The 22,316-nt window shown below is 46.6% G+C and overlaps 3 protein-coding genes, 1 long non-coding RNA gene and 1 other non-coding gene across 7 annotated transcripts; 2 read left to right on the plus strand and 3 right to left on the minus strand.

Annotated features, from left to right (window-relative positions):
- Window positions 1-968: 968 nt before the first annotated feature.
- On the minus strand, window positions 969-14,925 carry ift172 (intraflagellar transport 172). The gene is made up of 49 exons (XM_049758089.2): window positions 14,665-14,925; window positions 14,240-14,383; window positions 14,015-14,127; window positions 13,905-13,944; window positions 13,742-13,807; window positions 13,587-13,666; window positions 13,411-13,498; window positions 13,057-13,271; window positions 12,852-12,975; window positions 12,686-12,781; window positions 12,050-12,211; window positions 11,912-11,965; window positions 11,731-11,834; window positions 11,576-11,661; window positions 11,391-11,503; window positions 11,145-11,312; window positions 10,203-10,339; window positions 10,005-10,112; window positions 9,820-9,904; window positions 9,655-9,747; window positions 9,501-9,578; window positions 9,191-9,439; window positions 9,040-9,118; window positions 7,441-7,561; window positions 7,233-7,377; window positions 5,940-6,029; window positions 5,762-5,859; window positions 5,566-5,701; window positions 5,375-5,491; window positions 5,152-5,294; window positions 4,981-5,074; window positions 4,852-4,916; window positions 4,596-4,776; window positions 4,415-4,524; window positions 3,857-3,986; window positions 3,668-3,766; window positions 3,461-3,570; window positions 3,328-3,391; window positions 3,177-3,263; window positions 2,996-3,112; window positions 2,823-2,927; window positions 2,626-2,745; window positions 2,431-2,526; window positions 2,299-2,358; window positions 2,120-2,218; window positions 1,863-2,016; window positions 1,703-1,794; window positions 1,502-1,603; window positions 969-1,421 (listed from the first exon to the last, which is right to left on the minus strand). Exons 1-48 carry the CDS (start codon window positions 14,701-14,703, stop codon window positions 1,514-1,516), a joined length of 5,244 nt encoding a protein of 1,747 aa, XP_049614046.1. The 5' UTR covers window positions 14,704-14,925; the 3' UTR covers window positions 969-1,421; window positions 1,502-1,513.
- LOC125990681 (uncharacterized) lies at window positions 3,403-5,544 on the plus strand. Its single transcript, XR_007489032.2, has 3 exons — window positions 3,403-3,551; window positions 3,670-3,910; window positions 4,165-5,544. It is a non-coding gene; the product is annotated as an uncharacterized lncRNA (long non-coding RNA).
- A 119-nt stretch (window positions 14,926-15,044) lies between the features above and the next one.
- On the plus strand, window positions 15,045-17,743 carry LOC125990675 (dynein regulatory complex subunit 4). Of its 2 annotated transcripts, none has more exons than XM_049758090.2 (2): window positions 15,045-15,235; window positions 15,740-17,743. In XM_049758090.2, the coding sequence occupies exon 2, from the start codon at window positions 15,857-15,859 to the stop codon at window positions 17,669-17,671; it is 1,815 nt and encodes a 604-aa protein (XP_049614047.1). In that variant the 5' UTR covers window positions 15,045-15,235; window positions 15,740-15,856; the 3' UTR covers window positions 17,672-17,743. The 2 variants fall into 2 exon arrangements, with proteins under 2 accessions (XP_049614047.1, XP_049614048.1); XM_049758091.2 differs by having other exon boundaries at window positions 15,847-17,743.
- On the minus strand, window positions 15,501-15,572 carry trnaa-ugc (transfer RNA alanine (anticodon UGC)). Its single transcript has one exon. It is a non-coding gene; the product is annotated as a tRNA-Ala (tRNA).
- A 158-nt stretch (window positions 17,744-17,901) lies between the features above and the next one.
- dnajc5ga (DnaJ (Hsp40) homolog, subfamily C, member 5 gamma a) lies at window positions 17,902-22,015 on the minus strand. 2 transcript variants are annotated; one of them, XM_049758095.2, is made up of 7 exons: window positions 21,788-22,015; window positions 20,350-20,500; window positions 20,059-20,272; window positions 19,790-19,946; window positions 19,466-19,641; window positions 19,209-19,251; window positions 17,902-19,115 (listed from the first exon to the last, which is right to left on the minus strand). In XM_049758095.2, exons 2-5 carry the CDS (start codon window positions 20,484-20,486, stop codon window positions 19,469-19,471), a joined length of 681 nt encoding a protein of 226 aa, XP_049614052.1. In that variant the 5' UTR covers window positions 20,487-20,500; window positions 21,788-22,015; the 3' UTR covers window positions 17,902-19,115; window positions 19,209-19,251; window positions 19,466-19,468. The 2 variants fall into 2 exon arrangements, with proteins under 2 accessions (XP_049614052.1, XP_049614053.1); XM_049758096.2 differs by lacking the exon at window positions 19,466-19,641 and having other exon boundaries at window positions 21,788-22,012.
- Window positions 22,016-22,316: the final 301 nt, after the last annotated feature.

Raw genomic sequence — 22,316 nt, forward strand, 5'->3', positions numbered from 1 at the left:
AACACTCACTTGGTGTGGCAGCCACAAGGTCACAAGTGAAGGTGATGGAGGTGCATGCAAGGATGACACTGGAGGCATTGCGCTGGAATTGAACAGAGGGATCCATGTTGGGGGGGGCATTAAAGGGGAGGGGGGCTGCAGGAAAAGTAGGCCAGCCGATGTGGTTGGCGATCATGTGAAAAGCGGGTTGTCTCTCGTCGTGTTCACAGCGGACCTTGATTTAAATGTCCATACAATTAAGGCACGCGGTGAATGCCAAGAGAGAAGCCTCATGACAACAACAGCACATTAGAAACAATTCAAACACAAGAATAATAAAAAAAAAAGAAGACATGTGACATCAGTGAATATATGGAACATGTAATGAATTTTTATGGCATGGCCACAAAGAAATCAATTACAGTTACTCAATGAGATAAAAGAATTTAAAATTAAGCAAAATTATGGCAAAAAATATCACGTGAATGTGCCGATTGCCTTTGAAAAATGTCCCCAAAAAGTTTAAACCTAATTTTGGGGGGTTTTAATTGTTAAAATGTCACAAGTGCTCTTCTTTGTGTTCTATTTTCATGCTTACGCTAACGCTGATGTCTGTGCGGTTTTAAAGGTTTGTAATATTCTGCATCATAAAGCTAATTGTGTGATGCAGTAGAGTTGCACAAGCAAACATCCTTAAATCCCTCTGGAACATGATGATCTTTTTATGCTCACGATTTATTGTATCTGTTTGACCAAATAAAAGACAATTGGTGTACAAATTCCCAGTGACTATTTTTTTTTTCATCACACAGAGGAAAGACATCAAATAATGTTGACTTTTCTTTACTTCGAAAAAATTTGATGATAATGCCATCCCAAGCAAGATGGGGGGATGTGTTTCCTTCGCGACCAGATGGGGTGACTCAGAAAGATGTAAAACCAAGTTTGATTTGAGTCGACATCGTACATCCAAAACACACACACAGTGCTTCAAGTTTTCTACATTTTATGCTTTATTCTAAAAATTCGCTTCACTTCAATTCTAATATTACGTATACAAAGTGGAAATGAAGCAGATAACACAAATAAACAAATCTCTTACGAGATCTGTCAAAGCAACCACGTCAAAAGTGTCACGAGCGGGGACTTTTGATGACTTATTGATGTTTAAACTACTCGTGAGGATTCAACATTCAGCGGTCGTCACTATTACAAAATCCTCAATCGTCAATATGGAAGTTTCATTGACAGACCAACCACTAAGTTCAGTTGTGAAGTGATCATTATAAAATAAGATTGTGATAGTTTACATGAGAAAATTCCACAAGAAAAACAATCACGAGTAATAACAATGACAATAAATAACTTTGTTTCAGAGCTGAAGTCCTATTTTAGAATTAGCGGGATTGAAATGGGGTCGCTGCTATTTCAGGTAAACAATCCTGCAAAAAAAAAAAAAAAAAGCCACTCAGACAAAAAGAAAATCACTGATAAATAATAAATAAGTAGAATTCTTATGAACCTTTTGAGCGCATCAGTGGAAGGAGTAACCGGCCGCTGGGAGGCCGCCGCACCATTGGCTGATGAACTTGAGGACGTCTTGACATTCTGGACTGTGACTGGTCTAAAAAAAAAAAACATAAATTAAAAGGAATGACGACGTGTTACGCTGATGTCGCCGTTTGAACGTTTCAACATATTTCATCTGTCCTCCCTCGCTCACCTTAGTGGTCATAAGGAATTTATTCCAGTCTTCTTTGTTGGCAGCTTTTCCAGCCGATGAGAACTCCATTTTGTTTCTTAGAACGGGATAGCCTGGAGGTGGGGAAACATTTAGCCGTCAAACAAGACTCATTGATTCAAGATTGGGTGCGTGTGTTTACCAGTAAGAACACAAGGCAGCGAGCGAAGCCCGCTGTTAGCGTCCACCAGCGACGCCTCATATGAGTTCCTCTCGTCTCGCGGCAGGACCTGCTCCAGGCGACCGTACACGGCCACTGTCAGGACCCAGTTGCGGATCTCCTCCCGCTGGGTATCCTGCAAATGCATGCACATTAAGCATGGGGGTGGGGGGTGGGGTGGGGTGTGTGTGTGTGTGTGGGGTGGGGGGTGTTAGCGTGTAGGGTGGCGTGATCCTTACAGAAACACAAGGTTTGGTAGGAAGCGGAACTTCGAACGGGATGTCCGTGTCGGCGAAATCCGAGTGATCCAAAGAGTCCAGCGATCCATCGGCGATGGCCTGAGACAAAGAAGTTCACATAACGAGAGTTTTATATTCAACACGACAATGTTCCGTAACATTCCGAGAACGAGCCTCACGTCGCACACGTCCAAGAAGTGGTTGAGAAAGATGAAGGCCATGTTCTCCCAGCCGGCCGCCTGTGGAGGACACGAGGAGTGACGTAGAAGAAACATCAGAGGAAAAATAGTCACAATTTAGGAAAAACTGACCCTGCAGGCCAGGCCCGACTCGTAGAAGGCTCGATCCGCAGGGACCAGGTCGGTGTGACGCAGCAGAGACACGGACAGCTTGGCTGAGATGTTCGTCTGCAAAAAAATAAAAATAAAAAAATTAATAAAAAATGACGACTTTGACTTCATGTTGTCCCAAATGTGTTTGTTCTGTTCCAGAACTGTTGCAGGTACCAGCTCTTCCAACCCAGCGACGGCGGCTCTGGTGGCGTAGTAGTGCGAGATCAGCAGCATCTGCTCAAAGTCCTCATGGGCCGGAGAGTTCTCACCTGCTGACTTGGACAAGTTCTCACACTTGAGGGAAAGATAAGACAAGCAGTTTTGTGAAAACGATGACAACATCACCAGGCGGCGACGGGTTAGGCCGGTACCAGCTGCAGCAGAACGTTGCGAAGGTCGGCCCACGTGCGGTACGAGTCGGGAGCCTCGGGAAGGTGGAGCATGTCGAGGAACAGCCGCTTGTAGATGTTAAAGTTCTGAGAAGACAATTTTACAAGTGATGTGCTGGTCAACCAATCAAGAGATTGATGTCTTCTTCTTCTACCTGTGGGTTAGGTGGCGCCCCGTGCTGCACGTAGAGCTGCAGCGCCTTGAGAGCGAAGCCGTCCTTGATGAGATGCGTGGCGTACAAGGCCACGTACTTGTGGAGGATCTTAAAGTTCTGAAACGACGTGAAGGTAGAAAATAGTAACCCACGCGCAACTTTCTGAGTTTCTTTTCTTCACCTGCTTGGACGCCGTATCTAAACATTTGTCCCACTGTCCCCTCTCGGCGTACATGTCCAGAGCAGCCATGACGTCCACGCCCACTAGCTGAAGGAAAAAAAGTAGTTGGCAAAAGGTGGAATATGTAGCAGAGGGCACACGGTGCACTTACAGAGTCGACTTTCCCTTGGTTCTTCAGGTGTTCCTTGTATTTTTGGTCCACGTAGCTCTCATACCTGTGCGAGATGGTAAAAAAAAAAATGTAAGTGTGTATGTGTGTGACTGTGTGCATGTGTGTGTGATACCTGGGCTCCAGCTCCTTGGCCACCCTCTTGGCTTTGTTCCACTCCTCACCCTCCATCAGGACATCGATGGCGTCCTTGCTCAGGCCCACGTGTAAGTATTGCTCGGCGGCCTGCATTATGACATGCGAAAATATATTTTTTTAAAATCCAACTGTGGGTGTGCATGTGTGTGTGTGTGCGTGCGTGTGTGCGTGCGTGCGGACCCACAGTGTTGTACTTCCTGAGCTGGGCCAGGCGAGGTCCCACCACCTGAACCACCTTCACGGCTCGCTCCTCAGCCAGGAACTTGATTGACAGTTCGGCGGCCTGTAAGCACACGCAAGAAAATGCTCCAATTCAAGCCCAAGTCAGCCTTCGGACACCTAAAAAAGGAGGAAAAGTAGAGGAGAGGTTCACCTTGATCCAGCACTTCTCCATCAGGGCGCCGTTGGGGTCGTCCTTCACTTTCAGGTAACACTCCACCGCCCGGGAATACTCGCCCGATTGCTCCCACTCCCGAGCCTGTTCCAGCAGACCCTGAGCGCCTCTGGACAGATGCGGATAAAAAAATTAGAATTTGTTTTTTTTAATGAATTTCCAAAAACCCTTTTTCATCCTTCATTCCTTTTAAGAAGGAAGAATGTATCACCCGCAAGAAAAACCAAAATCAGCAGAGTTGAATAATTCAGTGTTGTCTTGCTTAAAACGGCCTTCTTCCTCCACAGTTTCCACGGGTAACGTTTGATGTTTTCGCCCACCAATCGTCAAAGGGGGTGGCGAGTTGCCAAGTTATTCCTGGTTAGGCCAAGCTGCGGCTCGATACTGATGTTGGTCCTTCAAGTCAGCCCCGGAAACTCAATTTCTTTTCAAGCCAACATCTCTCGGCACTGAGATGAATACTGAGCTAATAAGAGATGTTTTTGCTCCATGGCAACAGGGCGACTCAAGTATGACTGCCTGCGTAATGCTCCTCACCTCATTCCCTTCTTGGTGGCCTCCTTCTCATATTCCTCCTGAAGAAAAGAGAGCTTGTTGGGCAGGTATTCCTTACAGATGCGCATAGCCTCGCTCCACATGTCGGCTTCCTGAGCAAACAATCAAACAGAAACGCCGCTTAGATTTGCAATCCGGGTCACGGCACCTAAAATCCCATCACCTTGTAGAACTTGATAGCCAGGTCGGATCTCTCTGCCCGGAGCAAGAGGGCTTCAGCCTTCTGGTAGTCTTTCTGTTCAAAACAGAACTTGGCGTGTCCCACCAGAACTTCCGGGATGCTCTCCGGGTCGTGGCTCTCGGCTACTCGCTGCGCGTCGGCCCAGTCTTTGTTGTGCGCGTACCTGAAGAGGATGAGCAAGCGTGTTCCAGAAGGTGTCTCACTTTCACATCGTATCACGCTAAACGCCCGTCCTCACATGTGCACAGCTTCTTTGGGTTTTCCCGCTTTAATGAACTCCACCTCGGCCTCTGCAAACTTGCGCTGGAAGCAAAAGACGGCACGTTAGGAGCTGGCCGGAGATTTGATGCGGTAGCTACGTTTGTACCTCATCTTCCAGGTACATGGCGTGCTTCAGGTGGATCTCGGGTAGCTTATCCTTACTGGAAAGACGAGCTAATTCGAAGGCAAAGTCGAATAAACTACGAGAAAAAAAAGCAGAACGGGATTGTTATTTTCGAAAGGAGGTTCTGGTCATGCGTGCGTACACGGCGCTCACAAGCTGTTTGACGCCGACTCTATGCCGTACTCTAGCAGGCCAAACTTGGTGAGCAGCTTGACCGCAGCCTCCCCGCCCAGACTCCTGGCCCACAGGAAGCCCACTTGCTTCTGAGCATTCAGGCCACCGTGGCTCTTGGCAATCTGACACACAAAACACAGTCGTACGTGTGTGCATTCGTGTGTGAGTGTGTGTGCGTGCGTGTGTGTGCGCGCATGTGTACCCGATACGCATCCTCCCACATGTCATGAAGTCGGTACATGTTGACGGCAGACTTCCAGTCTTTGGCCTCCATCAGGTGATGTTCCGCCTCCGGGAACTTGGCCTCAGCTTCCAGCTCCTGCAGCCCAGAAAATACGTCATTTTTTTGGTCCACCAGCATTACCGATCGATCATCTTTTATATCGAGCTGACCTTAGCCAGGTGGAGGTGTGTCTCGGTCAGCAGGTCAGGGTGATGTTTGGCCACCAGGCGGACCACGTCGTCAAACATCTGCTTCTTCTTGTACATGGTGATGGCCAAGTCCGTCTGGTCGACTGTGGAAAACAACCTGAAGGAATGCGATTGGTTCACCAATATTGCAGTCAGCAAAAAGCCAGTCACTTCTTACCTCTCAGCCTCCTTTAACTTGCTGTTGCGCTCCATCTCCTGAGCTCTCTTCACGTAAAGCTCGGTGACCTCCTCCTTGCTCATGCACTTCAGTGCCAACTGCGTCACACCACACAAACAACATCTTTACGCCCCTCATTGACGTTTGATGTCGAAGCCTTTCCAAAGGCAAATGAGACCTTGTGAGCTTTCTCCCAGCTCCCCGCAGCCGTGTACATGTCAATGGCGTCCTTAATGTGGCCTGCTTTGATGAACAGCTGCTCCGCCACCTACGGAACACAAACAAAGATGTTCAATGATACTGATAAGTCAAATTAGAATAAAAAAATAAAAAAAATCCCTTTCACTGTCTAATTGTTCCCGCATGGCTGTGAATGTGTCATGAACGCGCGTAGTTGGTGATGGAAAGATATGAGAAGTCAAAGCGGCAAACGCGCATTTTGCAGATGTCCCAATTAAAAAGTGTCACGTTATTGTTTCTCGCAGGTGTGCGTGCGCCTCTGGCCTTTATTGTCATAGTTTGCCGAGAAGCACACTTTCCTGCAGGCGGCAGCGAGCTTGTTATCTTAATGACTTTGCCAGAATGCGCCCACGGAGCAAATAGACGCAAATAGCAAACTATTTTCAGCTATGCAGAGGCGGCTCACCGAAGCTGAGCTCATCGCAACCGGCGTCCCGCGTCGCTTTTATTCCTCTCTTTGCATTTGATGCCTCATCTCGTTGCACTCTCTCTGTCAGCAAATTATTCGCACCGTCGTGACAAACTTGCAAAGCGCACAACTCGCACCGCATTGAGCCTAAAGGCCGTCGACATGTTTAAATTACTGCGATGTCAGCCACTTTAGTTATTAGTTACAAAGTAATGTGAAATAAATGATGAGCTATATTTGTGTCAAATTTACTAAATTTAAATTACTAGTGAGCGATCTCAAATCTTAAGACTTTCTATCTCTTGTGTGTTCAGAGCTGAGAGATGCAGGCCAATAATGGCTCGATATCGCCCCCTAGTGGTATTGCAAGAGTTGGGGAAAAAAAAAGTCTGCTAAGCACACTTTTGTCTAACATAAATATGGCAAGGTGGCTCGGTGGCGCACTGGGTAGCACGTCCGCCTCACAGTTAGGAGGGTGCGGGTTCGATTCCACCTCCGGCCCTCCCTCCACCTCCGGCCCTCCCTGTGCGGAGTTTGCATGTTCTCCCCGAGCCCGCGTGGGTTTTCTCCGGGCACTCCGGTTTCCTCCCACATCCCAAAAACATGCTTGGTAGGCCGATTGATCACTCCAAATTGTCCCTAGGTGTGAGTGCATAACAAACCGGTTCAGGGTGTCCCCTGCCTACTGCCCGATGACGGCTGGGATAGGCTCCAGCACGCCCGCGACCCCTGTGGGGACTAAGCGGTTCAGAAAATGGATGGATGGATGGATAAATATGGCAACACTAATCGCCCTCTCACTGTCGTTGCCAGTGTGCTCACCTCCATCTCTTGCATGGAGGCGTAATGCTGAGCTATCTTGAGGCAGTAGACGGCGGCCGCCGGGTCCTCGTTGAGCTCCAGGATGTGGACGGCTTTCTTCCACTGGCGAGCGGCGATGGCCGCTTCCACTGCCTTGATGGAGCAGCTGACAATAGAAAAAAAAAAAAAAGTAACAGCTTTCTCTCCTGATCTCCTCTCTTCACTTTACCCGGCCTCGATGAAGTGCGTGATGGCGGCGTCCATCTGTTTCTGTTGAATTAGGTAGTCGCCCCAGGCCTCTTCTAGTTTCACTACCTGGGCGGGAAAGGAGTGGCGAGCCAGCTCCACGGCTGCATCGCACAAAAACATTTTGAAATATAAAATGCTCTGTGAGCCTGATCGTGTATGTGTTTTGTTATGTACCATAATTTTCGGACTATAAATTACGTTTTTTTTCATAGTTTGGGTGGGGGGGCGACTTATACTGAGGAGCGACTTATATGTGAATTTTTTCACAAATTTTCAAAATTTAAAAAAAGTTAAACTGCGATAAAGGAACCGCGATGTAGCAAAGGATTACTGTAATTTGAATTTCAAGTGACGTCAGTGGCACGGCGGTTGTTTACATAAAGGACAAAGATTCGATCACGGGATGACGAAGTGCCCCACGTACTACCGGCATCATTAGCGGCTTTGTTTGTAAGTGACACAGAGGATGAAGAAATTGAAGGATTTAATGATTTGGAGTGACACAGAAGGTTTGAAAAACTATTATGGCTTTTACGCACGCCCGGTCCTACTCTACGGAGCTTTCTTTCACCTCCGTGGATTGAAGTCGGGGGCCGGCGCTCGGCCGGGTGGCTGTCTAGGGACGGTGGATGGGGCTCAGACATGGCTTTTACGCACGCCCGGTCCTACTCTACGGAGCTCTCTTTCACCTCCGTGGATGGAAGTCGTGGACCGGCGCTCGGCCGGGTGGCTGTCTGGGGACGGTGGATGGGGCTCGGACATGGCTTTTACGCACACCCGGTCCTATTCTATGGGGCTCTCTTCCACCTCCGTGGCTGGAAGTGCCACCTCCGGGGATGGAAGTCCACGCCGCCACACACCTGGAAGTCGACACCGGTGCTTGGGGCCGTGTGGTGGTGAATTATTTATGTTATAGTTATTCGATATATTTTATTTTGTATAGCAACTTGTATATGTTTTTATCGTTACAGTTCAGTACTTGTTGGCTCGTTGAACTCTTGTTTTGTTAAATAAAGAGACCGTTTACCAAACCCACGTCTTTCCTTGTACTTTGTGAACGCTATAATATAGTTATATACTAGATCTGTGAAATAACGACGAGGCTGACGTCAGGGCACACGTGCGGCGTTGTTGACAAAGGACGAGGAATTTGATTGATAGATTTAATGATTTGGAGTGACACAGATGGTTTGATAATATTGTTGTTTATGTGATAGTTATTTGATATATACTTTATATATCGTTTCCATAAAGGACGATCGATGGATTTAATGAATTGGAGTGACACAGATGGTTTTATAAACGTGTTATTTATGTAATAGTTATTTGAATAACTCTGAATGTTACGTCAGGCCCGTACTCAGCTCTTCGTTTGTATTTATGTCACGTTAGCATACCTACCGTTTAGCCTGTTGTTGCTTGTTCATGTCTGTCCTTGGTGTTGGATTTTGTCGAATAAATTTCCCCCAAAATGCGACTTGTATATGTTTTTTTTCATGTTATTGTGCATTTTATGGCTAATGCGACCTATATTCCGGAGCGACTTTTAGTCCGAAAATTAAGGTATTTTTTTGCATACCTTTACTGAAAACGGCTCCTTTGCAATAGCACTCCAAAGCTCTCTGGTGGTTGAGCGTCTTCTCATAAAGGTCACCAGCCTAAAAATAAATAGATAAATAAAATAGCCAGAATGACAGAACACCATCGTAAAGGACGGATGCTCCACCCACTTGCTCGTAGTACTCGGCCTTGACGAGGCTGGCGGTGATGTGGCTGACGGTGTCGCTGTTGTTGGTGAGGTTGGGCCGGCTCATAGCCAGGCGGGCTGCTTTCGCCGGGAGCCCCGCCTTCAGGTACAAGTTGATGGCGCCCTGGTAGTCTCCCTCGCCCTCCTTCACCTCGCCAGCTTTCTCGTGCTGGGCCGTGTCGGTCAGCCACTGGAAGTAGTTCCCACGCAGAGTGTCCAGCTCCGGGTGGCCCTGGGTTTGGTCACCGAAGCACGGTCAGGTCAGTCCGCGGGACCATCGGGCCAGAGCCTACCTTGGCCTCGGCCACCGCGATGCATTTGTCCCACATGTGGAGCTCCTGGTACATCTCTATGGCTTCATCGATGGCATTCTATAACAACACGGGGGCACTCTGCATCACGCGTTGGACTGAGGAATTATTCTTAAATCTCAGCCGCCTGGCAGACCTGCTCCACGTAGTGCATCTCGGCCAACTCGATGTTCTTGTCCAGCATGGCCATGCGCACCTGCACTTGATAGAACATCATTCCATCGCCGCCCTGGACATGCCAAGACATAATGAACGACAAACGGATTTTCTATGCTTATGGGGAATGTATGCCGAAACCCACCATTTCCTTTGAAACCTTCTCAGCTATCTGGTTTGTTTGGTGTAGGTAGCGAAGAGTGGAGACGTCGCCCAAGGCAGCAAAACACCTGCAGCACAAATTGAAATTAGGGCATATTTTCCAGGATTCAATTTATATATTTTTGCCACCACCACGACATTGGTGAGGTGTGTCTGTGCGTTTCAAACCTTTCTGCAATGTGCACTTGACGGGCTTCGAGAGCCAGATTACGCAGCGTTTTCCACATGGCCTCGGTCTCTGGTGACATCTCCAGAGTCTCCAGGAAGGCGGTGACACTGTGGACGTACACAAGTGGAACGCACGCATCTTAAAGCTTGAATATAATACCCCAAATCATTTTGTGAGGAGGGTGGCGGCAAGCATACGCTCCGTAGTCGCCGTCGTTGACCGCCGTCCCAAACTCGATGAGGCTCTCGTCCAGCGTGTACGTCACTGTGTTGACACCTTCAGTCACCAGCACGTCCGTCTTGCCGTTTGCTCTTTCCAGATCTTTGACATCGCCCTGCAAGAGTGGAAAAAAAAAAGTCCTTCCGCTACCTGGGAGTCCACATCGAGGAGGACTTCACCTGGAGCGTGAACACCTCTGAGCTGCTAAAAAAGGCCCAGCAGAGACTCTACTTCTTAAGGGTGCTCAGGAGGTACAGCATTACATAAAGACTGCTGGTGTCCTTCTATTGCTGCTCCATAGAGAGCACTCTAACATACTACATATGTGTTTGGTACACCAGCTGCACTGCAGTTCAGAGAAAAAAGCTCCAAGGGGTCATCAAGACAGCACAGAAGATCGTTGGCTGCACCTCTCCCCACACTGGAAGACCTACACAGAACCTGCTGTCTCAAAAAAACACAGAACATTCTGAAGGACACTTCCCACCCTGGCCACTCCCTTTTCGAACTGTTGCCATCAGGCAGACGCTACAGATCAATTAGATCAAGGACTAGCAGATTCACCAATAGTTTTTACCCTACATTAAATGCCGCTAAAAAAAATTATCATGTTTGCGTATGTTCTTCTGTGTGGTTTTTAGCTTGTATTTTTTATCTTTTTATTCTATTTATTTTATTTTTTATTTTTTTGCACTGATCGGTTGGAACTTTTTAAATTTCGTTGTACAAGTGTGACAATGAGAAAGATCTATTCTATTCTAAAAAAAAAAAAAAAAAAAAAAAGAGTTAAAGTATTATGCTGAATGCACTGTGGCACCTTCGCCACTAGAGGACAGTATAACACAGTCATACAGAAGAAAGAAGTATTTTGCAGCAGAGAGAAAAACACATTCAAGTCTTGGACGCAGCCAACGTGTCACCTTGATGGGGAACATGGTGATGCTCTCGGGGCTGTCGATGCTGTACCAGATGCAAAGATTTCCGCGGTTCTGGGCCACCACCACGTCACTGCTGGGCACCCACTGGACGTACGAGCAGAAGCTGAGCAGCGTGCTTTTGACGCCGTTGTCGATGTTGTACAGATGAAGCTGCAAAGGAAACGTCATTCGACATTTACCGCTCGGATGTTCACTTGACTTCCCATGCGAAGGCTTCATCGCCCTTACCCGCAGCTTCTTATCGCGGAAGAGCAGCTTGCAGCCCGTCTCGTTCAGCTCCAGCCAGTCCACCTTGAAGTCGTGGTTGATGGTTCCCAGGGTGGAGCCGGACACCAGGTCCACTTAGGAGACAAGAGTTGGTTTGTGATGGTGATCATTTTACATTCAAGCTGAGTGTGGGCCGCTGGACTTACTGACAGCGATCGTCTTTAGGTCGACCAAGTACGCGAGCTTTTTGTTGTCTTGGACCCCTTTGTGCTTCCTCTCGTTGATGCGCACACTGAACCCAACAAAAACATCACACATGAATCTTACGCACTTGAGATGATGTCGTACTGGTGGGCAGTACCTGATGAGGTGAGGGTTCATAAATTCAGTTCTGACAGAGCCCAGCACCTGGTTGTCACTGTACTCCACCAGGCTCAGCTCCCCGGCATTGAAAATCATGCACACCTGCGACAAAATTAAAAAAATCTCAATGTACTGATGTTTGGTGCGTCCGTCTGTAAAAGTTTAAAGCGGACACTTACTGACTCATTTTCCAAAAAGAACTTCTCGTTTCCACTGCCGCCAGGCCATGGCACCTGAGAACAAAGGAAGAATAAATCACAAAAGACACGAAAAAAAAAAAATTGTCCCTGCCTTGTGTTGAAATTCAAGCGTGTCACCTCGCTGAGCTTGTTGGCCAGCATGTCGCCCAAGAGGAGGGTGTCGGACGTGTGGGCCACCAGGTAGCGGTCCTTACCCATAATCTTCACCTCCTCTATCTCGTAGCCATAGTATGACTTGAGGACCACCTGCGAGCTCGTCGAGAGGTTCCTCACGATCACCTGAGGAGAAATCCAAACGCCATATTTGAGGTTAGGGTTTTCCAGGTTATCTTTATCGTAGGATTATGTTGGAATGTAGACTATAATGATTAACCAATCTTGTCTTGCTCTCACAACGCAGTAAAATAAAGTGGTTGCTTCCTCTGCTTGATTGACCAGCTGCAGAGGAAGCAATCAAAGTTGTTCTGTTTCCCACAACATCGTAAAACACCCCCTGCTCTGATCTTACCAGAGGCCGGGGGTTCACCAAACCTGTCCACTCTCACCCCCACTCTGTTCCTCCTAATAAATATGCCCTTGCAGGAAAGAGGGTTTCAGACTTCATTCCTTGAGCGAGTGAACTCTCCACCTGCAGGTGTCTAAAAGGACTTGCTTGTCTCTCGTGTGGTTCTTGCAAAATAAGTTGGAGTGAGCAAATCTCTAACATTTGTGGTTTTGAAAATAAATCCACTAAAATAAGGTCGTATCCGCTACCTGGCTCAGCCCCACATAGGTGACTTCAAACTTGTTCTTGTAGATGCTCCTCCTCAGGCAGCAGTCAAAGATCTCCACACCCCCACACAGCGAACCCTGTCAAAACAAAATGGAAATTCTACTGATTGCTTTCCACGTGGAGTGAGCTCACGAGGCGGGTATTTACAGCGCAAAGCCGAGATCCATCCCGCTTCCAGGCCAAGCTGGTGATGGTGTAGAGGTTGAGGATCTCTTTGGGCTTGGCCTCGTCCCACACGCCTCTCCGAGGTGCCCAGTTGAAAACCCGCAGCCTGGACAGATGTAGCCACAAGTAGGCAAGAAATGTTCCCATAATTTATCTAAAATAGACAAGGGATGCGAAAAACGCCAACCTGTCAAAGCTGCCCAGTACCACCGACTGGCCGCTGGGGCTGCTGACAGCGACCGTGAACTCCCTCTCGCTGCGGTCGCGGCTGTAGTCGAAGGTCTGCAGGATGTGGCCCTCGCGGCTGTAGGCCACCACCTTCTTGTCGCAGCCGCCCACCACCACACTGTTGGCGCCCCAGGCCAGAGCGTACGGCGGGCACGTGTGCGTCAAAAGCTTCCCCTGAGAATTTACGGAGATATTTGCACATTTTCCATCTGAATTATTTTGTATGGTATAATTTTTGTAATATTTGGAGAATTACAAGATTGTGCAAGTGGTACCTTGTCCTTCTCCTATTAGCAAAAACGTTTGCGCTAACCTGAGATTCACCCGAGCCTTCGTCATCGAAGAAATAGCGAACAACGTTCCCGTTCGCGTGGCCGCACAAGATGCCCTTCCCAGTAACACTGTAGAAAATAAAAACAACAAAACATAAACACATATTGACTTCTTAAAGAATTTCTTGGGATAATAAATGATAAATAGAATATTTACTTGGATGCCAACGAGACAACACAGGACTCTGTGCCGTAGATGGGCGACGACTTATTTGTCTGAACATTGGCTAGACGAACCTGTTAAGAAATAAAAATATTAAGCAACGGTGACTAACTTCAGAATGAGTTGATTCACTGCAATGTTGCTTTTACCTTTCCATCCATTAGACCATAAACGATAGCATGCTCTGCAGGCCAAAGCAGACAGGTCACAGAACTCTGAAAAACATTTATAATGATTAATGTCTCTACCCTGACCTGTTCATCATCTCATAAGAAAAAGCAACAAGTGACACAAAAACTAAATGGTCCTTACTGTCTGAATAAATTTGTTGCAAATGGTTTTCTTGTCCCCCCTGCAAAGGAGAGAAGAATTTGTCATGTGCAAGCACAGAAAGTGAGACACATAAAAGTGATTTATGTTACCAGTCCTCTCCGATCCGATACACGTAAATTATGTTGTCCGACTGGCCAATGGCGATTCTAGTGGAGTCGGGTGAGAACGCCATGTCGTTGACCACGTAGCTCTGCTTGCCATACTGACAAGACAACACCATATAACACCTGTTTAGTTAATTAGCCAGCGTGTGTAAACCACACCTCACTGGTAAAAGAGGCACCAAGATGGTGACAACTGGTGACAAAGGATACCTTGGAGTCGATGGGCTTAGTAGAGAATTTATCCCTCCTCTCGCCCTGCTCGTCATACAGCAGCACCACTCGGTCCACGGTGCAAACAGCTAATTTGCTGTTATTAGGGGCCCAGGCCATGCAAGTCACTTTGGCCGAAGCCTCCTGGAGAGGAACACCAACAACAAAAACATTTATGATAGTATGTGTGAGTCAATGTTTTAAATACAATGCAATGCAACAGTTATTAATTTTGACAGGATATCTGCCACAATTTACTGAAACCATGAAAGCACCAAAAGAGACGTTGAAAGATGCTAACAACCAAACCAGATCCTAATCTTAATTAAGAGCACACGTCCATGAATTTTGAGAGAAAAAAAAATGTTCGCCGTTTTCGAGATCAACAGTCAAGTCACAGTTTAGGATCGCCAAAATTAGCTTACCTGGGGTGTTAAAAGCGTCTTTAGATGCTTCAACTGCATGTTTGGACTTCCCGAGGTGAGAGCGCAAACCTTAAGGAGCGTTGATATTTTTTTTTCTCTAATTAGTTGCTTTAGGGGACGAGCTTCAGGCTATCATTTTGCAAAGACTACAACTTGGGGAGCAAAGAGAAAGATGATGCGTCCCTTAATGGAGCGTAATAGCTGTTGCTTGACTTCATTGCTGACTGGGTTCGAGTACTGGACGTCCGCGGTATTTTGCCATGGAAACAGTCGCCATCTTTACGACGTCATGGCGACGGTATTGAAGAAGGGGCGTGATACGTCATTGCGTTAGTTGAAAGACGCTAAAACCATAGAAAAAGATAATTTATTACTTTTGGGGATACACTTACTGTCTTAAAAAATAGCGAAGGAAAACAATTTTAACAATTGTTTTGTTGCTTAGAAGCTAAAACAATAAACATCCGGGTTCTGTAAGTGTGTAGTCTGTCGCTGCATGGTGACGTTAATAGTAGGCCATAAACAAAATAAACTAAACTCTCCTTCGTTACCGCTTGGACGGGGACTTGTGGTAAGTTTCAAAAGCATGGAAATCAATTTCGGATGACTCTATGATTAAAATATACGTTGACATGTATTCTGAAGGAACGTGTTTCACAACATGATAAAAAAAAAAAACACGTCAATGTGCTTCAGAATGTGTGCATTCTAAATGCGGCTTGCTTCAAATATATTTCTGCTTAGAGTTGTGAAAACGAATGACAATGAATAGTATTAAGATTTAGACAGGAGCGCGAACAAGATTTCATAAAAGCATAATCGCTGAAGCAAAAGCGTGGAGATGCCGGGGATCGAACCCGGGGCCTCATACATGCAAAGCATGCGCTCTACCACTGAGCTACATCCCCGTACAATGCAGCATGTCAAAAATCTGCTTTAGTTCTAAAGCAAGTCTATGTAGGCCCACGAGTTGATGCAGAAGCCATGACGTCCATCTGTGCTGTCACAAGGGTGCAAGAAAGATGCATGACTTCAGGAGTCAGGCAAAGCTTTGTGATGTCATTCATGTTCACAGGATGGCTTAGTGGGTGTGCATCAACGTTCCATCTTTATAGTGTGCTGTGGACGGTTGTTTCCACCCATTTGCAAGCGATCACGCTATTCATAGAGGTATAATTTCAGACAAGTAAGGATGCCTCCCAAAAAAGGCAAAGGAAAAAAGGAGAAAAAGGAGAAAAAGGGGCCCAAAGCACCACAAGAGCCCGAGCCTCCGCCCGAATTGTCAGACGAGGTGAAGGCCCTCATAAGCCAAATTGAACAGCTCCAAATAGATGTGGAAACAGAAATGAAGGAGAGGAACAAGTTCCAGCTGGAAGTGGACATGCTCTGCACCTTCTGGGAGGTGACAGGACAACAACTGGAGGAGACCAACGCTGAGTATGTCAACCTGTACAACGAAATTGAGACGGACGAGCTCAACCACCGACAAGACATCAAAGAGTACTTGGGAGGAATCAAGCTCTACAAAGAGGATCTCAAGAAGCACCAGGAAGACTTTGAAAAGCATGTGCGTAAGGTTGAGGAGTTGGAGGTAAAGCCTTACGAGAAGGAGCGTGCTGAGATGATACTGGACGAACAGCTAGACATCGAGGACACTGTCAACATGCTGAAGGCCAAGCACAACGAAGACATGGCTAGAAGAGAACAGGAGATGAACGAGCAGCTCCTGCAGACGGAGCAAAAGTACAAGAAGAAGCTGGAGCTGCTCCAACACGACCTGACCAACAAGGAGAAGACCAAACTGAGCGAGAGAGAGTACTACTGGAGTAACCTCATCCACAATCTGCAGCAAGACCACGATCAACGCTACAGCAAGTTTGACGCCTTCGTCAATGAGTGCAAGACGAAGGACCTGCACCATAAGGACAAGCTAAGGAAACAAATCCAAGTCTTTGTCGCCACGGAGGAGAATAAAAACCAGCGTGTGGATGGATCGATGGATATCAAGATGCTGAAACAAGAGCAAAAGGCTGTCCAGGGGCAAATTACCAAACTCCAAAAATTCTTGCGGAATCCCATCATAAAGACGCACCCCAATGAGAGGGTCAAACATCTGGAACTGAGCAAGTTAAATCAAGACTACGAGTCGCGGGATCAGAAGTTCAAGCAACTCGAGCGGGACATGGAAGAGATGCACCACACGTACCGTGAAAACCTCCTTGACATCCAGTGGAAGGCTGATCAGGAACATGCGGAAATGGAAGCCCAACTGGCCGCACTGAAGGAAAAAATCCAAAAGCTCCAGCCTCTGGTTTGCATGCGGCTCTTCGGCATCGAGATCCCAGCCACAGGGGCTCTTGTGAAACAAGCGGCGGACAACCAGGCGGACGAAGCGGGACGTAGCCCGGGACACTGGAGCCACAAGACCAGACTCAACCAGACGGTCACCTGGCAGCTGCATAATGTCAAGGAGCTTCTTCAAAGAGACGTGGAGACTGCCGTCAAAGAGAGGTCGGCTCTGACCAAACTCATCAACGAGAAGGTCAACGAGGTGTTCCAGGCCAAGAAAGCCCTCCAAAAAGTCACATGGCAGCTCGAAGTGGCGAAAAAGTTCAAATCAGGCAAAGTCCCACAGGAATTCTGTCCAGAACCCTTGGAGACACCGCTCCACCTCCAGGACGACAAGCAACCCATGGGCGGCCTGATGGAAGAAGTCATCAGGATCGCGTGCAAGGATCCCCCGACAGACTCCCAAAACAGGTTAAGCTCCTTGATGTGCGAACAAGTGCTGGACAGGCAGTTGAGGAACAGCAAGGAGCTCCTGCAGAGTCACGCCGAGGTGGCCACCAAGAGGAGGACGCAACTCATCCTAATATTGAATGACAAGACGCACGAGCTGCACGGCCTTCAACGCAAAATCAAAGACACCATCAAGGAGCTGGAGAAGCAGAAATTAGCCGCCGACCAGAATCTGAGCGTACGCGGAGCTTTGCTACAACTCAAGTAAATGTGGTCCATTTCACCTTATTGTGACATGAAAATGTAACGAAATGAGGAATAAAGACAACATGGCAAGTAATACGTGGATTAAAAATGTCTTCTTGAGCTTCAGCTATTTTGTTGGAAGCTAAATCTTGTGCGGTTAGTATGCTAGCACAAAAAAAATGAACCAAAAACCGAGGAATATACTAGAACAAATTACAAAGAACAAAAGTAGGTTATGAACTGGAGAAAATGTAAAAATATCTTTTCTGTTTTATTTGGTCAAATTGCAGAGCACACACATAAATGGTCAGTTTGAATCAGCTTGGCTTATTGTGTTAAAGATTTTTTTTTTTTTTTTTTAGCTAAACAGGTTGTCCAACTTTTATTACGAAGGGACTCGAGCAATAGCTGCGGGCTAACCATAGATAGGCTAACAGGTTAGCAAAGTGCCGCTTGGCAAATTGTCTTTTTCACATAACTTAGAAAAAAAAAGTATTTACACTTGAAACACGTGAATAAAAACATGTCAAAAAATCTATGACTTATTTACAGCAACAAAAATAAAAGTGACATCTTTGAAGTGTTTTGCTGATTGATAATGTCATAAATGACAAATTTTGGTTGTGTGAGGTAAATGGCATTTTTTTTCTTCAATATTGTTTGAAATTAGCAACATTTATACAGCTTCAACGTCTAATCTTGTCAAGTTTTAGCAGCGGGCTTCAAAATGTGCTCTTCAACACTGTTGACACAAAATGACTAACAAAAAAACCAAAAACATTTCACCTGACTCTCACTAATATTCTCAAATATTGGAATTGTTTCTGTGCCTTCTGTTTATTCCAACATGACAATGGCTCATTTAAAAACGCTGGTTTGATGAAAAATGGATGATCATTTTTGCTGACCCCATCATTTTTAGAATTCACCACTGAAAATGGGGTGTCTCATCCCTGCTTGCAGCTTTCAGTGATTATTTTGTGTGAGATGACAGACTTGCTGCTATGGCAACAGAGGAAAACCTGCCGGCATGACTGTCGGCGGACTAAATCGAGCTCCTGGGAGGAAACGTGCCATTGATTTGTTTCCATTTGCTGGTTGATTCTTTTGTTATTAGCGAGTGGCACAAAACAAAAAGGGAGCAGATTCTGCATAACTCGATGGAGCCGGAGCGCATGCAGTCCGATGTAAAAAAAAAAAAAAAATTGCATGCACATTTAATTCCCATCAGTGACTCGACTCGCAAAAGAGGTGAAGAGGTAAGTGGTCCGTTGCTCCCCAAACAGTGTTGCGTCATTTCCTGCTCATTCCCGGGATAAAACACCGTGTGGAGGTGACGTGGAGGAAGAAAGACGCAGGAGGTCCACAGAAGAACAAGAAGAAGAAACTTTCTTTGCAGGAGGTCCGGCACGTGGGGAATAAGGGCGGTGGTCCGGCGCTCGAGGCATGAGGACGAGGGGGGCTTCCTAGTAAGGAAAAAAGACAAGTCATTTATAGCTACTACCTAATTTAATAATAATAGTAATACAATTATAATAATGACAATAATAATAGTGCACCTCTTTGCTGCTGTTGATGTTCATGATGTCCAGTTTCATCGTCCTGGGGAAGCAAAGCACTTTGAGTGCATTCTTAATCAAATGCTTCAGCGAACGTGTATTGTGAGTTGTTCACATGCAAATAAGCTTCATCACATAAAGCCGTTATTGAAGCAGTTCGTCATAAAAACACAACAAACGTCAACAGGAACAAGCTCGGTTATGGACGACAATGACGAGCAGGCAACGTGCGAGGCAAAGTAAACGACGGCTCTTACGAGTCATTTTGACTCAGGTAAGCTCTCGCGGGGCTTCTCCTCCTCTTGCTGCAACCCGGGCTCGGACTCGGGTGCAGGCGGGGACGGCATGGGCAGCGGGGTGGACGGACCTTTGCCGTCCGGGGTCTGGGCGCCACCCCCGCTGGCCGAGGGCTGGCCTATGATTACTGTGTTGCCTGTTTTTAAAAATCAACGTCAAGAAAAATGTCCAGTGCCCCCATGTGGCCGACTTCACATCTGACGGTCGCAGCTCGATCTCGTCGCACATAACTTGACATCTACCTCTGCGATTATCAAACACACAAAATCATCTACAAGGCTCACCGTTGTCCTGCTCCGCTTTGATCTGCGCCTCCAGATCCTCGGGGTCCACATATTGGTAGCTGTCGTCCTCGTCCGGGGGCTTACACCTGCCGCAGCAGAAGCAGCAGCAGCAGCAACAGCAGCAGCAGCTGAACAGCGTGCAGCACAGCATCAGAGCCTACGCATAAGGCATCGCAAAAAATGAGGAAATCGACATAGCGGGCTGAGGAATTTGATGAGGCATTCAAAGAGGAATGTGTGCATCTATGTCGGCGGTGACTCGAACCCACCTTGAACCACCACTTGGACATGAGAAAGTAATACTTGACGCTCTCCTCCCCAAACTGCTCGGACACGTACAGTCCCATGGAGCCGTACTGGTCGTAGATCTTCCTCTTAGTTTCATCGTTGAGGATGGTGTTAGCATTGTTGATCTCCTTGAACTTCTCCGCCGCCTCCGGATTGTCTGGGTTCTTGTCCGGGTGGTACTTCAGCGCCAACTTCCTGCCGGGAGACGAAGGGTAAGGTTTTGAGTTCGAGAGTTACTTTGGGAGTGTGTGTGAATTGACACGAGCGCTCGCCTGTAGGCTTTCTTGATGTCCTCGGCCGAGGCGCCTTTCTCCAGTCCCAACACCTTGTAGACGCTCTCCCCCACCGTGGACATCTTCCTCTGGGCCCGTGACGCATGGGGGTTGGCATGGGGGTTGGTGTTAGCCATGGCTCACCACCGCTCTACGCGACAACACAAATGATGAACAACTAATATTACTGCTGTACTGAGGAGCTGAAACTGTATGCCTGTATTATACTGCCCCCAAGTGGCCAAGGCACACACTATAGAAGGAGCAGCATAAGATGCAATTAATTGAATCAAAAATGTATTTAATCATGAAAAAAAAAAAAGCATTCAAGTAAAAATAATTACAAATTTTCAAGCCCAAGGAAGTACCAAGTGTAATACACACACACACAAACGGGTCGTTCAGCTAAGAAGATTACAGTTTGCCGACCTTTCACTTAATGAGCAGGCCTGGGCAGCTTTGGGTCAACTGACTGCCCTCGGAAAGCGTATCAAAGTCATTAAAAGACAACTCGACAGAGAGGCGACAGCTCAAGAAGGCCGTTGTTTTAATCAACCCTGCCATGCACATACACATGCACAGATGATGACGCTCACGGGCACCCACGATAAATGTACAGTTACTGACGATGAATGCACTACTACAGGCAATATAACAATGCACCAATTATTCAGACAGATGAAAGAGAGCAGTGTTTTTCTCTGTGGTTTGAGCCTTTTGAACACCCTTGCATCTAAATTTAGCTCATTTTAAAAAGCGCCAAAACAGTTATCAATAGAAACATTTTTGGAAATAAAACTCACAAACCTCCATTCTCAACAAAACAAGTCGTTCTTTCAGCAATGCAGACATCATGCCTCACCTGTACAACTACTCAAATCTCTACAAAATCATACGAATTACAATTTTTAATTTGAAAATCTCCCGAATCCGGGTGACTTGTATCTCAAGGCACCACTGTACCTAATATTTTAGCTCTCTTGTGCAACTAAACAATGTGATTAGTGACTACTTGAGTAGCTTTTATGATTATGTGCTGCTGATGCTGATGATTGGCGAGGGCTGTGCAACCTGCGAGGTTCTGTTCAGGGCACAGCACTCAGGGGCCATTGTTAAAATTCAATATGGGATTTAAAAAAATAAATGTGCATTTCAATCTGTCTCGCCAATGTGTTGCAGAAACTGTGGCGGACAGCAGTGACGCTGCGTGTTTGCCGCCCTTGTCCTTGCCTGGCTAGACCTAATCCTCTGGCTAATGTTAATCTCCCGGCACGTTGACAATTAACTACTTTCTATTATTCTACTTGACAATCTGTCAGTGATTAATTTACTGACATGAATATACAGTATGACATTAATAAAACAAATATTTGCATTTTTTATAGGCCTCTCCTTACCCTGTTAGCATCTTGCTAACTAGTGTGTGTGTGTGTGGTACCTGATGCTAACTGAAAGCGGTGTCTCGCCGGGATGCTGACTGGATCATCCGGTTTAGCGTTCGGACCCCCAATCATGGATTCGGTAGCACGCAGGGAAGGTCAGCCGGGGTCGAGTATTCAAATGGCGGGGCCGTTAAGCGAACCGAGCCAAGCCGAACAGCGCCGGTGTAATGTCAGTCCGCTGTCAGGATCTTTCCAGGGAATGACGTCGAGACGCGTTCAATGTCACGACGGAAAAATTCGTCATTTGGCGAGACGTCGCGACGTTCGTCGCATTTGCTGCAGTTGAAAAATGACCGAATTTTTTTTTAATAATAAAACCGCAAACTAAGGGATTAAAATGAACTCGAATAGCCATATACAGCAGTGTATGTCAAATCAAAATGTATCATGAAAAAAACTAATTATCTGGTGATAAGGTATTGATGCCATCTCACCCATTACACTAATGACAAGTACACTACAAAATAAACCATAATGAAACATAATAGACAATACTTGAACCAGTTACTGTGCCTTTAGGGGGCG

This window comes from Syngnathus scovelli, chromosome 20, assembly GCF_024217435.2.
Source record: "Syngnathus scovelli strain Florida chromosome 20, RoL_Ssco_1.2, whole genome shotgun sequence".
Lineage (NCBI taxonomy): Eukaryota > Metazoa > Chordata > Actinopteri > Syngnathiformes > Syngnathidae > Syngnathus > Syngnathus scovelli.